The following is a 16622-nucleotide window of genomic DNA, read 5'->3' on the forward strand; positions in this document are numbered from 1 at the left end:
TGATATACCTCTTGTTGAGCAGGCCAGTGAGCCTACACCTATACCTAGTCAGCGGGCTCCACCACGCTGCAGTGCGTGTTGGACTATTGGACATACTAGAAGGAATTGTCCTAATATATAGCTATATATTCAGCTACTAGATAGTCAAGTCTAATGATGTTGGTGGTTGAAAAGCTTCAAATTAGTATTAGAAGCGGCAAAAATTCGTCGCTCGGGGGTATTCGTCGCTCGGTGGTTGATTACGTTAACTATTATTAGTAGCACATCTTACGGAGTACAAAATTATGCAGGGAATTTTTTTTTTCTCCTCATGCGGGGATTTCTTTCTCCTCATGAGGGGATCAAACCAGTTCTGCTATGGCTGTTCCACCGACCACTGTTGATGCTATTCAGGCTCCTTTCGCAGTAAACACCTACGTTGAGGCATTTCCCGTACTATCACCAATGCTCCGGCCGAATCTCGTCAGATTCTGCACGGAAGTCGGCAAAGATGGGAAAATACAAAGATATAAAATCACCCATGTGCCTGATCATTCTCTGCTCGTTATTCAACACACACTTCAAGCCATCTAGGCATTAATCAAAGCGCAACCTTAACATCTCTTCCGTCATCAAAAACAAGCCCTGACAATGGCGACCGTTTCCAACGGCTCTGAGTTTGACTTCATCGTCGTCGGCGGTGGCACGGCCGGCAATGCTGTTGCTGGTCGTCTCGCTGAGAACCCCGACGTCCGGATCCTGGTGGTTGAAGCTGGGATCCCCAATCCAGACCAAATTGAACAGATCACCACGCCGTCAAAAGCTTTTACCCTGCGAGGAAGCAAGTATGATTGGGCCTACAAGACAACAATGATCAAGCGTGATGACTACGAACGCGTTGAAAAGCCTAACACCCGCGGAAAAGCCCTCGGTGGAAGCACATGTGCCAACTACTTCACCTGGATCCCTGGTTCAAAGCCTACCTTTGACGAGTGGGAGGCGTTTGGCGGCCGGGATTGGAACTGGGAGGGCTGTGTGGAGTACCTGCGCAAGTGCGCCACCTACCACGATGAGGAGAAGCTCTATCCAGCTGAACTGAGCAAGATTGGGACCGGGGGCCCGGTGCAAATCTCCCATGCTGACCTGGTGCCGGAGATGCAGCCCTTCCGTGATGCGCTGACTCAAGCGTGGGTTTCCAAGGGCCAGCCCCTCACTGAGGACATCTTTTCGGGCGAAATGAAAGGGCTTACGCACTGTGTGGACACCATCCACCACGGCGTGCGCCAGGGGAGCTTCCTGTACTTGAAGGACAAGCCCAACGTGACCATCCTATATGGCGTCCACTCGAAGCACCTTATCATCGATCCTGTAACCCGCATCTGCTCCGGCGTCACCGTCATCAGCGAAGCTTACAACACTGAGATCAGTGTCTATGCCAGCCGGGAAGTCATTGTGTCACAGGGCGTGTTTGAGACGCCTAAGCTGCTCATGCTGAGCGGCATTGGCCCAACCGCAGAACTTGCCAAGCACCAGATCAGCCAAATTATTGAATCTCCCCATGTCGGGCAGCATCTCCTCGACCATCCCATTGTGCCTTTCGTCCTTGAGCTCAAGGAGGGATACGGCCTGGATGACCACGTCCTCCGCCCTGGTCCTCTCAACGACAAAGCGCTGGCTGCTTACCAGCGTGACAAGACGGGTCCTGCCAGCTCCGGGTTTCTGGAGCTGGTCGGCTTCCCTCGTATCGATGAGCGACTAGAGCAGTATCCAGCCTACCGCGAGGCCAAGGCCGCCAACGGCGGACTAGATCCCTTTGGGCCCGCAGGTCAACCTCACTTTGAGCTTGATTTCGTCGGTCTATTCAGCACGGCTTTCCAGTGGCACTTCCCCATGCCAGAGCAGGGTAACTATATGACTGTCATTGTGGATCTTCTGCGGCCCCTGTCTGAGGGCGAGGTGACGCTGAACAGCGCGAACGCGCTGGTCCAGCCCCACATCAACCTCAACTTCTTCGGAAACGACTTGGATATTCTGGCCATGCGGGAGGGTGTACGCTGGACCTACGATGTTTTGACTACAGGTGCTGGGTTCAAGGACATCATCGTCCGGGAGTACCCGTGGAAGATGCCTCTGCATTCCGATGAGCAGATGGACAAGGCAATTCTGGAACGAAGCCAGACTGGATTCCGTAAGTGCGCTCTTGCTCCCCGATAAATGCCATGATACTGATGAGATCCCCTCTGGCAGACCCCTGCGGTACTGCACGGCTCTCAAAGAGCATCCATCAAGGTGTGGTGGACTCGAAGCTCCGCGTCCATGGGGTGCGTAACCTCAGGATTGCTGATGCCTCCATTATCCCTGTAATTCCAGACTGCCGTATCCAGAACTCGGTATACATGATTGGCGAGAAGGTGAGCAGCATGGCGAGCTTAGTTGTATTCTATGACAAAGGCTAACCCGTGTACTAGTGCGCCGACATTATCAAATCCGAGCACAAGGACCTGTACGAGGCAAAGAACGTTCCTTATTTTGTCCCGAGCAAGCTGTGACGGGCTTCGTGTCCTTGAGTTGACGATTGTGATCCTCCACAGACAGGGTTCTGTGACTCTGTTTGCTCGGACAGAGCGATGAGAGGCTGACGTTCTAATCTGTCCTGTGTCTCATCGCAGTGCATCTGTTAGTTTTTAGATTGCGAAGACAGATTTTCTCAATTCATGGTTTAGATTGAATTCTAATTGTTCATCGTCTTATGGACACGAGGCAAGAAGAGCTTGCGTAGCATGTGAAGTCGAGCTCAAGCTATCCGACAATCCCACTACCAACTAGGAGTCCACTACTACCTTTAAGTAACAGTATGGTAGCACAACAAGTAATAAAAATATAGAATACATCAGGGCAGTAAATGATCCAGACTATCCTATAGTCAGCAGGGCAGTAAATGATCCAGACTATCTTATAGTCAGCAGGGCAGCTAACGGCGCTTGAATTCCCTCCACTTGCAATGGGTGTCGGAATGGGGACAATGCGATGACCTTGAAAATGACGTGTCACCTTGCCATAGGTTTCAAGACAAAAGAGGCGATAGCAGTGGCTACGTTGTGGACCCAATCAGATGCATACAGCAACACCCCTCGTCCTTGACCATCAATGCGCCATACCACACTATATCATTTGCCTCAGAGGTACTACGGTATTTATTGGTCTGTTCAAAGCGGTCAATACCTGACCAGCCAGGGACTTGCCCGCAATAGCACGGATAGGGTCTGAAGCATTGTATGCGAGATTGAACTCGTGAGAGTTTGCAAGCCCAAGCAGCTCCTGCATCACAGCATCGGTCAGGATGCTGGATGCCGGGAAAGTGGTTGTCGAATTATGGATCAAGGCAACATGCAAAAGATCCCAAATCACAAAAGCGTTCTTGTACGACAACTGCTCTGGCTGGAAGGTCTGATTCACTAAAGGTGCGAGGGATTCATACAGTGGCTTGGTAGACCTCAGCAGGCTCTGGTACTCCGCAGAGGAGAAGAAATTGTTGCTACTTATCACGGCCTTGGAGCAGGATATTGTGCTCTGCAGCCATGGGTTGTTCTCACTGTCCTGACCCACCTGGAGCGTCTGGATCGGGATAAGCTGATACCCATTCAGCGGTGCCTGAACGGAGGACCCATTGCGCAACGTCTCTGTTGCCATCGTGGAGCCCACTGGTGGATAGAGGCCTTGCAAGAAAGCAAGGCCCGATGTCTGGATAACATCATCGTCTGGGGCGCTGGCTTCAAGTTGGCCCAACTCGACAAAGTCGGTGCTGATGCCGCTTATCCGGCGGGAGGAGCCAGCGGACACGTAACGCTCACGGAAGTAATTGCCAGTCAAGAACATCTGCGCATATCCAAGGTCTGTAAGCTGTGCTGGAGCGAGAACCTTGTCGCCGTGTCGCTGGAATATGTAGACGCCGAGGACGGTCTCGGTGCGGCCAAGACCTGCCGTACACAGCAGGAGCATGGGCAACAGCATTCTGAAGGACACAGTCATAATGAGTACGTAGTGTGTTAATGAAAATCCTCAATATCGAGATGCAATAACCTGCCCATGGGAAGACGAAGAAGAGTGGATCAAGTTATATGTGCGTGGAGGGGCCCGCGGGAGGCTGTCTTGACCAACAACCCTAGACGGCTTTGTCTATTTCCCCTCATTCGGCTGTCTCCGCAGGACTAGCCCCATCTGCCCTCTGTGTTAAAGGTGTGTAAATCTGTGGCTGCTCATGACGGACATGGGTTTCTCATTTTGTTACTTGGACTGTTCTGTCTACCTCCTGTACGCTTGATCTCAGTGGGTGATTGATCGACAGCTACCTTAGCTACTACGTAGTATTCGTCAAGGCCCCACAAGGTCTGTGCGTTACCCGCAGGGAATAACTGCGGGCCCTTGTGATACGACCGTATGTCTTTATTGGATGTCCTAGGCTTGTATCCGAAACTCTATTAGTTCCATATCAGACTATAGGTGCCACAATCTCAGATTTCGGGAGGGAAAGCTAACTCTAAGTGCACCAAGCGAGATACGCGAAACTTTAGACCGCTTCCCCACTCATCCATTGTTCTCCATGCAAAGTAAATTTATATACCTCTATTTAATTTAAGCCTTCCGGAGATCCCGGGAAGTACACGCCAGCGCGAAACCCTATCCGGTAAGTACTGCTGTCTGTGACCCTCACTGATGCAACATCCTGTGGCCCAGACCCTTTCAGTCCTCTGCTGTCAATGCCCATGCTAGAAAGGGTGAGTTGGCGGGGTGCGTTGGCATGAAGCGGGGTTGTCCCAATCATATGGCTTTGGTTCTACGATAACTGCTCCCCAGTCTCGACAGGCTTACTGAGAGCTTCTTCTGCCATGAAATATAAGAGTGGAGTCTTGACTGAATTACGGGGAAACATCAACGTCATCTATGACCAAAGGAAAAGCCTTATCTAAGGGGATCATATTATCGGTAACGTCTCTGACTCGTCCGATCAATCATGTCTGCTACCACAATTACCTCCCGGAGGGCTGTAACCACCACCACATTGACCGGCCAGCCTCGGGTTTTCTCTGTTTCAAAATCTTCGTCACATACGGTTTCGAAGAATGCGGTGCCTGAAATTACTTTGGTAGAGGGACTCGGAGTCACTGGCGACTGCCACGCCGGAAAGACGGTGCAGCATCAGGCACAACAGCAGAAGAACCCTGCGGGGCATAATCTTCGGCAGGTTCACCTTGTCCCGATCGAGAGCCTGCGCGAGGTTTCTGCCAAGAGCAAACTTGCAAAGTCACTTTCGGCCGGGGAGATCGGCGAGAATATCACTACGGAGGGAGTGGAGCTGGCAAGTCTGCCTCGAGGAACGGAATTACATTTCGTCAACGGGGCCTCTAAAGCCGTCGTCGTGCTGACCGGAGTGCGAGAACCCGGACCAGGGATCAACAAAGTCCGGCCGGGACTACAGCAGCATTTTTTGATTCGCAATGGGAATCAGACCAAGAGGCTTGCTGGAGTGATGGGCATTGTGAAAAATGGCGGGGTTGTCAAGCCAGGAATGCGGATCGATCTGGTCAGACCGACGAGTACCGAATCTTTGCCTGTGATCTGAGTAATGAATCATGGACTTTCCAAGTTTCTAACTTTATTTGTCCTGACAGAATTAACGAACTGAGAGGGAATGATTACTTAGTTACTCCGTAGAATCGTTTGTTATGACGTATATATGGCTCGCATCCAGTACAGTTGCTCGTAGTTCTCTCGATGAAACGTCCAATAGCTTCTGCATATCAAATTGTTTAAAGTGTTTAATTGAGCCTCGCTATAACACTGTCAATAAATCCCACGCAAAATATCTCAAGATGGCTCAGAGACCTTACACACTTCGCGAGGGTAAGCTCTCCTTGGCTTTGGCCCGCTCGCTCTGTCACTCTGCTGAACATGTCCAGGATGCCCCTACGCGAGCGATTCAACATCAGTGCAGCTGCGCAGCGGTAATGGCGGCCTGGTGCTGATGCAGGACACACAGCTCATTGAGACACTCGCACACTTTGCCCGCGAAAGGATCCCAGAACGGTACGCAAGTTTACATGCCATCCAGATGAGGATTGTGCAGACTGATATTTTGCTCTATCAAACAGGGTAGTTCACGCGAAAGCAGCCGGGTCAGTTCCTGAATAACAGTAGCTTTACAGTATCAATTGCTGACCGACAGCCTACTCTCTTGATACCTCAGGGCATACGGAGAATTCACTTGCACACACGATTGCTCGGATATCACCAGTGCAAATTTCCTGAGCCAAGTTGGCAAGAAGACTCCACTGCTGTTACGCATATCTACCGTTGGCCCTAAAGCAGGTTCTGCAGATACTCTGCGAGACGTGCATGGCTGGGCGATGAAATTATATACAGACGAAGGCAACTTGGACTGGGTGTTTAACAACACAGTACGTATAATTGTCTATCTTAACCCAACTGAAACAAAGAGCAAACGATATAACTTGTACTTATGCTCTTCACTAGCCTGTCTTCTTCATTCGAGATCCGTTGAAATTCCCGTCTCTCAATCGCTCTCACAAGCGGAATCCACGGTCCTTTCTGCCCGATCCTAACATGGTAAGCTCTTTGTTCAACGCAAATCCCTGCAATGGTCGCCTTACTGACGTATGAGAAATCTTCAGTTTTGGGAGTGAGTGTGTCTCCTCTATTGAGGGAATATTCTAACGATCCCCTCAATAGTTTCCACGTTGGCAATCCTGAAGGATTCCACGAAATCATGCATATGTTCAGTGATCGGGGTACTCCGGCATCGCTCCGCCACATGAATGCATATAGCGGGCACACGTATAAATTCACCCTCAAGGTATATTTTACTCTCTTGATCATTACCGCTTTGAAATGCTCCTGACAGGTCGACAGGACGGATCCTTCAAATACGTGAAAATACATATCAAGACTGCCCAGGGCATCAAGAATTTCACCAAGGAGGAAGCAAGCCGGATTGCTGGAGAGGACCCTGATTTCCTGATCCGGGACATGTTTGAGGCCATCGAGAGAGGCGAATATCCCGTCTGGACTGTTTTCGTGCAGGTCATGTCCCCGGAGGAGGCAGAGAATTATCGATGGAATATTTTTGACATGACCAAAGTTTGGCCGCACCGAGATTTTCCATTGAGACAAATTGGCACAATGACATTGAATCGCAATGTGGGAGCCCTATCTATTTACTTTTGTTTTATTCTTTTCCCTTGGATTTATCTTTTTGATCAAGTGACCTTTCTAGAACATAATCGACTGACTCATATACAGCCGAACAATTATTTCACTGATATCGAGCAAGCGGCCTTCTCGCCCTCTACCATGGTCCCGGGTGTAGCCCCTTCAGCTGATCCAGGTGAGAGGAGACTATCAAATGACAACGCTTAATCTTTCTACTACAAGTATGGAAGTTAATCATCCCCTTTCGCCATGTAGTACTGCAAGCCAGAATGTTCTCTTATCCTGATGCCGCTCGTTACCGTGTTGGAACCAATTATCAACAACTACCGACCAATGCTCCAAAAGCGCCCGTCTACTGTCCATACCAGCGTGATGGCGCCATGAATTTCTCAGATAATTATGACGGTGAGCCAAACTATGTTGGATCTTCTTTAAGACCCATGACTTTCTACCACGACGCCAAGGGAACTGGCCCGCAGTGCATCAGCACGTTGACAGAGCATGAGAAATGGACTGGTGAGGTTAGCAATTTCCATTCCCGCATCAGTGATGACGACTTCGTCCAGCCAGCGGAGCTTTGGAAGGTTATTGGCAAGGAGCCTGGACATCAAGAACGGTTCTTCGGGAACGTTGCAGTGCATCTGTCCCAGGTGAAGTCTGCTAGGCTGCGGCAGAATGTGTACGGTATGTGGTCCTCGAATCTCCTTCTGGAAAAGAACTATTGCTGACTCCCTACAGAATTCTTCTCGCGGATTGACGAAGATCTTGCTGCAGGAGTCAAGAAGGCCACTGAGGCACTAGTGACAGCATGAGGGCTGGGTCCCTAAGTCTCTGTCTGATAACTCAGCCTCTCTATCACGATGAAATAAATGGCATTGTGGTCCATTTGCATTTGTGGTATATGCTTATGCTTGAGTTAAACGTTTGATACCGTCTACCGAAAACTTTGTAGGTTACTGTAATTTATTTACTAGAACGTAATCTCAGCATCCTGGTGTTCTCTTCGAGAACCCGAGTAAAGTTTGAGTGGTATATTGCGTCAATGATTATGAAGTAGAGACATTCACACTGCCTATCGAACGATGCGTCGTTGTCCACTCCCACCTCATCTCTAGATGGGATCGAGATCGCGTGCTAGATCCACTAGACGCTTTCAATATTCGATATAGGCTTCCTTTGGACTATGCTGCGCCTTTTATTGAACGCGGATCGAAGCTTGATCCTATTACAAACTCTGCTCCAGAATGGGAGCGTCATCACTCCGAGAGTGGAGCACCAATTACTCCTATGCTCCACAACAACATTCAGGCCGTCTGGCCACTGACGCCTCCATTTTTGTTTCCTTTGGTTTTCCCCGAGTTAATTGGTCAAGTTCTTTTTCTCGACTATAGAAAGTTGCGAATACAGCGACGGAATAGTTGTGTAATGACTGGTGGTGGCTCAACGGGGCTGGCTGATAGCATTCCGCACCCTGTCTAGCGTTCTTTGTCGGTGCTGGGGTGGCTGGAGGTAACGGGGCTGGGACTCTCGGGGGGGGCTCATATTGTTTTCCTAGTTATATAGCTGATGCAAGGGATACCATCAATCATTTAGTTCCCTAATCAATTTGAATCAAGTTGCCATACACTCATATTGCCTGACATTTTTGACTCCCTGAATTTGTTTCACGTACGCAATCACGATGGCCACCCTCACAGCTCAAATGGACACTGTCAATCGTCCAGATGAATGGAAAATCGAGCAGGGACTGGCTGGGCATAAGCTGCCGGTGCTGGACCAGAGTGAAAAAGATACCCTGCACATTTACCCTCCCCAGCCCAAAAAAACTATGAAGGATGAAGAAGCTATTGAAGCTGTTGGCGACCGAGACAAGCTATTTGCTCGAGAGAGGGAGGGCTGGAAAGGGTAGGGTTCCGCGGACGCTATCCGCATTCCTTCAGGAAAGACGACTAACCGATATCTTGGATAGATACGTTGAATGGGAGAAGTATCCGGAGAAGAAGGCCAAAGCGAACAAGATTCTCACCTCCCAGACCTTCAACCCAAGTCCAGATTTTATGTTTGGGCCGATCCCGGACACCAATCCAGTCCTACCCGGTGATGATTTCAAGGATTGGCATCGCGCACTGGGTGGTGAGCTCACCTCAGTAGCTGATGATTCATGGCGGACTGTGCTGCGCGAAAAGCATCCCGATATGCTGCACCTCCTCCAATTCCCTTACAATGGCGAGCCGCCCAAGCGATTGGTGACATCAAAGGTTGTCACTCCCAACCCCCTGCACTTCGTGAGAAATCATGGCGGCATCCCGCTTATCGACAAGGATAAATGGAGTCTGTGCCTGGACGGCCTTGTTAAACACCCTAAAACTTATACTCTGGACGACATTAAGGATGAGTCACGGTTCCCCCGGATTTCGAAGACGGTGACGATGCAATGTTCGGGAACTCGCCGGATTGAGCAAATTACCTTGTATGGTGGTCAAGGAGACGAGGTCCCCCAGGCCCCGTGGGCCGAGGGGGCGATCGGAACAGCGCGTTACGTCGGAATCAGCCTGAAAAAATTGATCAAGGACTGCGGCGGTCTCGTCGAGCCTGCTAAGCACCTTGAATTCTACGGTGCGGACACCTATATCAAGGATCTCGAAGCCATGAACTACGTGGTCAGCGTTCCCTGGTCCAAGGTCAAGGCCAATGAAGTGATTCTGGCATGGGAGATGAATGGCGAGACATTGCCGAAGATCCACGGCTATCCTCTTCGGGTGGTTGTCCTAGGTTATATCGGTGCCCGCAGCGTCAAATGGATCTATCGCATCAAAGCAATCGAGAATCCTTCGCGGGCTCCGGTGCAGAGCAAGGAGTATCTCTATTTTAACCAACAGATTGGAAAATATAACCTCAAGGCAACCGACGGAATCCAAATCCAGGAGATGCCTGTTAGCTCTGCAATTATGTCCCCATGGACCAAACAAGTGATCATCCACACTGGTAAAATCCGGTGCAAGGGTTGGGCCTATTCTGGCGGTGGTCGCTGGCCAGAGAGGGTGGAATTGTCTGCCGACGGCGGTTTCACCTGGTATGCCGTCCCGCCAGAGCAGCTATCTAAGAAGGGGCGCTGGACTTGGCGGACATGGGAAATGGAACTTCCCTGTGATGCCGAGGGTTGGATTGAAATCGTATGCCGGTGCTGGGACAATTCTCTGAACACTCAGCCGCTGAATGTCCGTGCGGCATGGAACTGGGGCCTGCATGTCACCTCATCAGCCCATCGAATCAGGGTGTATAGCGTGAATAAGGCGCATGAGGCTACCCGCAAAGGTATTGAGAAGATGGAACAGCTAGGCATCCCTCTTGCACCTCTCACGCGCTACCAGGCGGTTCCCAGTCAGACATGGGAGGAGGAGTATGACCAGTACTGGCGGGAGCATGATCCCAGGGATGTCGACGATTGAACTGGTGGATTACTGGATTGTCTTTTTGCCACGTATGGGGTACTTGTTGTTGATGCAGTTTTCATTTGAAGTTGAGTATTTGTATTAGCCTCTGTATGAATTCGTGATGTGCGTCTTTTCATCCCGCAGTCTATTATTGGTCGTCTTTATTTGTCTGTCAGGAGTAACAAATATCGAGCTCACAGGTGACGTGCCCTTTTGTTTAATTGGCCCGTGAAGATCCTATCAATGATCTCTTTAATTAAACATATGCCCTTTGACAGCAGTTGATAGGGCCGGCAGTAGCAGCTTCCATATCTTCTGGACATGCGGGCAATCGTTAGGGGGACTACTGAGGATGCTCAAGCTTGGTCCCTTTATACCGGTTCTGACCCTGAGCTTTAGTTGTTTTGCAATGGGAATTTCCAACCCCACCACATTCCGACTCCCTTACATACGTTTCCAGGGAGGCTATATTTGACTTTGACGAGACTTTCAAGCAAAAAATCCCCAGATAGTAGACTTGTCTTCGCAGGAATTGGGGAGCTAGGCGTCTACTGCCTCCTGCAGCGGCCTTAATTTTGGACTCACCTCACAACTTGTCCAAATAACACCTGCCAGAACCATTCAAGAGGCTGACTTGGGATCCGCTGAGAGCATTGGTTAGTGTAGTCCAAGCTGTCCGGATCTGGAACAATACACCTGGCTGGTGTAACCATGGGTCTCCTGGATTTGATCAGTTTTTGAAAGCGATGAAAGTGGTATCTCGCCTCTCATTGCGCTGCCGTTGATTTGGCATTTAAATTGTCTCAGCCAACTACCTACAATGAGAGCTGCCACTGGGCCTTTTTGAATCCTTATTTCTTCGTGGCCGACCGCCACCTAGGTTCCAACTCTTTTCTCATTATTGGCCAGTTAGTATTTCCTGAAAAGGATCATCTGGAGGCCCGTTCGCCTGCTGCGGGGTAAGGCTCGGCATAGACATAAGTTCGACCAGGTCTCCAGGCCTCCCATGTTGTCGCAAGGTCGGCGACGCTCTTGTAGAATAATGGGGCAAAGGCAATACTTGAAACGTAGTCTCCTGTGCCCTCAACATCTCCGATCGCCGGGCACCGCCGTCAATAGATGTCAAGAACGCCGCTATCAGGGCACAAAAACTCAAAAGGCGCGTGTGTGTTCTCGAATATGGAGAGTCTAATTACATGGCTTGATCCTGACTGGTTGATAGACTAACCAGTCCCACCGATCTTTGGAAGACCCCAAAATCAAACCATTCTCGGAATTTCTGACAGACAGATTCAGACGACAACATGACTACCTCCGCATCAGCATCACTGAACACTGCAATTTGCGATGCTTGTACTGCATGCCAGAAGATGGGGTCGCCCTTTCTTCACCTCCGCATCTGCTGACTACCCCCGAAACCATCTATCTTTCGTCATTGTTTGTCTCTCAAGGGGTGACAAAGATACGGCTAACAGGAGGTGAGCCCACGGTCCGATCCGACTTCCTCAGTCTCATGCGGGAAATCGGCAAGTTACGACACAGTGGGCTCCGAGAACTCTGTTTGACAAGCAATGCCCTCACTCTGAGCTCGAAATTAGACTCCTTGGTCGACGCTGGATTGACTGGGATCAATATCAGCTTAGATACGTTGGATCCTTTTCAGTTCCAGATCATGACGCGAAGGAAAGGCTTTGAGAAAGTAATGAATTGCATTCAACGAATAATCGAAATGAACCGTGCTGGTGCAAATGCCAAACTCAAGATCAACTGCGTGGTCCTTCGTGGGTTGAATGATGGGCAAATTATTCCTTTCGTGGAATTCTGCAGGGATCACCCCGTGGAGGTTCGCTTCATTGAGTATATGCCCTTTGATGGCAACCGTTGGAATCGGCAGAAGCTTGTCTCCTACCAAGAGATGCGCGCGATCATAGAGGCGAAAATCCCGCTGCTCAAGCTGACCGACCATGAAAATGATACAAGCAAGACATTCCAGCCAGAGGGCTTTCGGGGCCGCGTAGGTTTTATTACAAGCCTGACTGACAACTTTTGCGGCACCTGCAACCGCCTGCGCGTTACTGCCGATGGAAGCCTGAAGGTATGCTTGTTTGGAAATTCGGAAGTCTCACTCCGCGATCTGATCCGCCAGAACAACAATGGGTTGCCGATTGAATCAATGGAATTGCTCGAGGCCCGTGATATCGCCGATAATGAACGTAGCCTTTTGGAGGTTATCGGTACGGCCGTTAAGCGAAAGCAGCCAAAGCATGCCGGAATCGGCAAGCTGGAAAAGACGGAAAACCGGCCCATGATCCTGATCGGAGGCTGATAGGAGCATGGAAGCTACGGCCCCTGTATTGAACATACAGCTACAGCACCAGTACCCACCACTGGAAGTTCCAACTCCAGTATACTCTGAGAAAGCTTAATATTAGAGTTATTTGAGTATCCTTTCGTGGCCCTTCGTGAAACAATTGAAATAATTGCTGGATGTGGGAGTTGCTTGTGTCCCACGGAGTGTCATACTCTAGCACCGAAGATTCCAACCACAGTCGACCCCGTCGAACTTCCTTGGCCTCGGTTTGTCGAAAGTATAAACAAGTTTGCCACCCAGTCTTGCCGGTGCAACGCTGGTGGAAATAATACCGGTATCTGTGCCTCAGGTATTGCATCCCGTGCCTATTCGTCTGGGGCAATGAGCTTGGGCGTGGCTGGAGTGATTAGGGCAATGGTGGATACCTTCATTATTCTCCGTAAATCTTGGCTGCTTAATATTTACTACGGCAAATGCGTCAGCGCCTGTGCAAGATCCCGAATATGACTGAGTAAGCCGGTACAAAAACATAGCGCCGCCAGGCAGAATGTTGTAACCTGCGAAACCTCCGCTAAAAGCCTTGGATGTACTCTCAGCTAACCCTCTTATTCAAACCTGCATTAGACGTTCACTAACTGCACCTACCCCTCACTTTTCATGGTCTGCATACATGGGCTGGCAATAGATGGTTACATGCCAAGGGACTTCATTTTGAGACAGGCGTTTCTACAGGTGGGCAAAAGGGAAACATTTTTTTTTACGTGCAGCTGGCATGCTTTGTACCATTTTCTCCCTGATGATAATACTTGCGCCGAGTATCCTTGTATCAACTTGAAATTTGCGGCCCTGCAATCTTGGAGACAGCGATTGGAGGCTACTTGACCAATTTACCATCACGTCCGATCCCCTAGTATGGCGACGTCGACAATTACCTACCTAGACAGTCGTCAGCTCCCCACAGCAGGCCAGCTTAGGGTTCTTCGATCAGCAAGTCCTCATCCCCTACTACCTCGAAATCGCCAGTTTCATCCATTAAGCTAGTTCCCGGGCTGCAGTGTCCAAGGAGACTGTGTAAATTGTGCACCATCAATCGCTCGGCCAAGCCAACCCTGCAGCGTCCGTCTTACGACAGGTCCACCTCGCCCCGATCGAGAGTCTCAAGCAGGTGTCTACCAAGTTGACGGGCACGAATCTCCTCTCCCCTGGGGAGACTGGCGAGAATGTGAGAACCGAAGGGATAGATCTGACGGGTCTACCCTGTGGAACAGAGCTACACTTTGTTGGTACAGGAAGGACCAGTGATAGTGCAATTGTTGGGTTGACAGGCCACCGAAACCCCGGCCCAGGAGTGGACAAGTGTCGACCTGGACGGAAGGATCTTTCTGTCAGGATTGGCAAGCGTTCGGCGGGTCTCATGGCCACGCTGAAACAAGGGGGAGTGATCAAGGCGGAAATGCGCATTTAAGTAGTGAAGCCATCTCGAGCTGAGCCTCTTGTTGTCTAAAAGCATGTTATTTCTCAGTGATCTCTGTGGCTTGTTTGCCTGCGTGCAACTGCCTGTCATTTGTATATACGGTAACATTAATAATGATCGATTCTCCAGAAGCTTCGTAAAGTAATCCGTGGGTGAGTGACGAATGTTCGCCGGACCCAGTACTACCTGAAATCTTCTAGCATCTGTATATTTTCCAATAGATAAATATGAATGTCCAGTAGACACGAAACTACTACTCAGTGCGGCCGAAGCCACGCGCGAAGACGGATACCTTCCTAGTAAAGGTCCCTGTGGTCACGCTTGATCGCATCAGCGCCTTTCTCACCCACCATGTACACTGAGTTCTGGATACGGCAGTCGGGAATCACAGGGATGACAGACGCGTCAATGACACGCAGGTTCCTGATTCCATGAACCCTGAGATTGGGATCCACAACACCCTGCTCAATGTTTTTCGACAGACGAGCCGTACCACATGGATGGAAAGAAGTTTGGGATCGATCCAAGACGGTTCGCTTCATCAGCTCGTCATCATGCAGCGGCATCTCCCATGGGTATTCTTCAACAATGATATCCTTGAACCCGTCGCCATTCTTTAGCACATCGTAGGCATAGCGGATACCCTCACGGACGGCGATAATGTCGAGGTCATTGTTGAAGTAATTCAGGTTGATATTTGGCTGCTGTAGCGGATCTGCGCTGTTCAGAGTAACCTCACCCGGCTCAGAGACAGGGCGGACAAGATCAACCATGACAGTAACGTAGTTGCCCTTCCTTGGGGTAGGGTAGTGCCACTGGAAAGCGCTGCCGAAGAGGCACACAAAGTCGAGTTCAAAGTGCGGTTGGCCGTATGGGCAAAAAGGGTCCTTGTTGCCGTTGGATGCTTTGGCCTCTCGATATTCGGGCGACTTCTCGAGGTACTTATCGATGCGTGGGAAACCAACCATCTCAAGGAAGCCGGAGCCCAGTGGGCCGCGGTGTTGGTTCTGGTAGGCTTGGATGGCTTGCTTGTTTTGTGGGGTGTCCTTGCGGAGGATGTAATCATCCATGCTGTAGCCATCTTTCACACGCAGGACGAAGGGGACGCCAGGGTGGTCAAGGAGGTGCTGGCCGACGTGAGGAGAGTCAAGGACCACTGGGATGTTATGCTTAGAGAGTTCAGCAGCAGGACCGATGCCGCTAAGCATGAGCAGCTTAGGGGACTCGAAAACACCCTGGGATACAATGACTTCGCGAGTGGCGAAGAGGTTGAGTTCTTGACCGGAGGATGTGATGACGCTCACTCCTTTGCAGGTCTTATCAGCAGTGTCGATGATGAGCTTCTTAGAATGCACTTGAGGAAGGATAGTGATGTTTGGTTTATCAATAACACAGAGAAAACTGCCTGAACGACGCCCCTTGTAGATAGAGTTGACGCTATAGGTAAGACCAACCATTTCGCCATCAAAGATGTTCTCATTGATAGGCTGGCCAGTGGATTTCCAGGCCCTGGTGAGCAGGTCACGGAACGGCTGCATCTCAGGAATCAATTCCGAGTGCGAGATGGGAATGGGGCCGCCTGTACCAATCTTCTTTAGGTCCGGTGAGTATGCGTTCTCGTCGTCGTGATATGTGGCACTCTTGCGCAGGTAGGGCACAAGCATATCCCATGTCCACTCCTTTCCGCCGTACTCCTCCCACATGTCAAAGGTACCCTTGGATCCAGGCACCCAAGTGAAGTAGTTCAGAGACGAACTGCCTCCGAGCGCCTTACCGCGGGTGTTAGGCTTCTCAATACGCTCGTAATCGTCGCGCTTGATCATGGTGGTCTTGTAGGCCCAGTCGTACTGACTGCCACGGAGTTCCATCGCGTTTGAGGGCGTTCTGATGTCCTCGATGTCCTTAGAGTTGGCCACACCAGCCTCAACGACTAGGATTCTAGCATTTGGGTTCTCTGCCAAACGGCCAGCGACGACGTTGCCGGCGGTGCCACCACCAACGACAATGAAGTCGAACCTGGCATTGTCTTGGACAGACATGATGAAGGTTGGAAAAAAAAAGTAGAAGTGATCAGTGTCTTTGAATGAGCTTAGTTGGTCGATGTAGATGAGACTTGCCTGAGCTTCAGATGCCTTTTATATGCAAGCCCGACGGGTTTTCAGAGGCTCCATGTAGTAATGCTGATTCCAAGCCGGAA

At 50.2% G+C, this 16622-nt stretch overlaps 7 protein-coding genes across 7 annotated transcripts; 5 read left to right on the forward strand and 2 right to left on the reverse strand.

Annotated features, from left to right (window-relative positions):
* Nucleotides 1-630: 630 nt before the first annotated feature.
* Aud_010938 (GMC family oxidoreductase) lies at nucleotides 631-2528 on the forward strand (the record flags this gene model as incomplete). Its single annotated transcript, XM_043295769.1, has 3 exons — nucleotides 631-2167; nucleotides 2227-2390; nucleotides 2448-2528. 3 exons carry the CDS (start codon nucleotides 631-633, stop codon nucleotides 2526-2528), a joined length of 1782 nt encoding a protein of 593 aa, XP_043151704.1.
* A 613-nt stretch (nucleotides 2529-3141) lies between these two features.
* On the reverse strand, nucleotides 3142-4008 carry Aud_010939 (uncharacterized protein; the record flags this gene model as incomplete). The annotated part of the gene is made up of 1 exon (XM_043295770.1): nucleotides 3142-4008. The coding sequence occupies one exon, from the start codon at nucleotides 4006-4008 to the stop codon at nucleotides 3142-3144; it is 867 nt and encodes a 288-aa protein (XP_043151705.1).
* Nucleotides 4009-4990: 982 nt separating this feature from the next.
* On the forward strand, nucleotides 4991-5599 carry Aud_010940 (MOSC domain-containing protein; the record flags this gene model as incomplete). Its single annotated transcript, XM_043295771.1, has 1 exon — nucleotides 4991-5599. The coding sequence occupies one exon, from the start codon at nucleotides 4991-4993 to the stop codon at nucleotides 5597-5599; it is 609 nt and encodes a 202-aa protein (XP_043151706.1).
* Nucleotides 5600-5849: 250 nt separating this feature from the next.
* Aud_010941 (catalase) lies at nucleotides 5850-8018 on the forward strand (the record flags this gene model as incomplete). Its single annotated transcript, XM_043295772.1, has 11 exons — nucleotides 5850-5880; nucleotides 5937-6063; nucleotides 6129-6152; nucleotides 6224-6434; nucleotides 6511-6603; nucleotides 6669-6676; nucleotides 6727-6850; nucleotides 6907-7134; nucleotides 7297-7381; nucleotides 7462-7890; nucleotides 7945-8018. 11 exons carry the CDS (start codon nucleotides 5850-5852, stop codon nucleotides 8016-8018), a joined length of 1434 nt encoding a protein of 477 aa, XP_043151707.1.
* An 869-nt stretch (nucleotides 8019-8887) lies between these two features.
* On the forward strand, nucleotides 8888-10655 carry Aud_010942 (sulfite oxidase; the record flags this gene model as incomplete). Its single annotated transcript, XM_043295773.1, has 2 exons — nucleotides 8888-9111; nucleotides 9176-10655. The coding sequence occupies 2 exons, from the start codon at nucleotides 8888-8890 to the stop codon at nucleotides 10653-10655; spliced, it is 1704 nt and encodes a 567-aa protein (XP_043151708.1).
* A 1345-nt stretch (nucleotides 10656-12000) lies between these two features.
* On the forward strand, nucleotides 12001-12966 carry Aud_010943 (uncharacterized protein; the record flags this gene model as incomplete). The annotated part of the gene is made up of 1 exon (XM_043295774.1): nucleotides 12001-12966. The coding sequence occupies one exon, from the start codon at nucleotides 12001-12003 to the stop codon at nucleotides 12964-12966; it is 966 nt and encodes a 321-aa protein (XP_043151709.1).
* Nucleotides 12967-14721: 1755 nt separating this feature from the next.
* Nucleotides 14722-16464, reverse strand: Aud_010944 (GMC family oxidoreductase; the record flags this gene model as incomplete). The annotated part of the gene is made up of 1 exon (XM_043295775.1): nucleotides 14722-16464. One exon carries the CDS (start codon nucleotides 16462-16464, stop codon nucleotides 14722-14724), a length of 1743 nt encoding a protein of 580 aa, XP_043151710.1.
* Nucleotides 16465-16622: the final 158 nt, after the last annotated feature.

This window comes from Aspergillus udagawae (assembly GCF_001078395.1).
Source record: "Aspergillus udagawae IFM 46973 DNA, scaffold_9, whole genome shotgun sequence".
Classification (NCBI taxonomy): Eukaryota; Fungi; Ascomycota; class Eurotiomycetes; order Eurotiales; family Aspergillaceae; genus Aspergillus; species Aspergillus udagawae.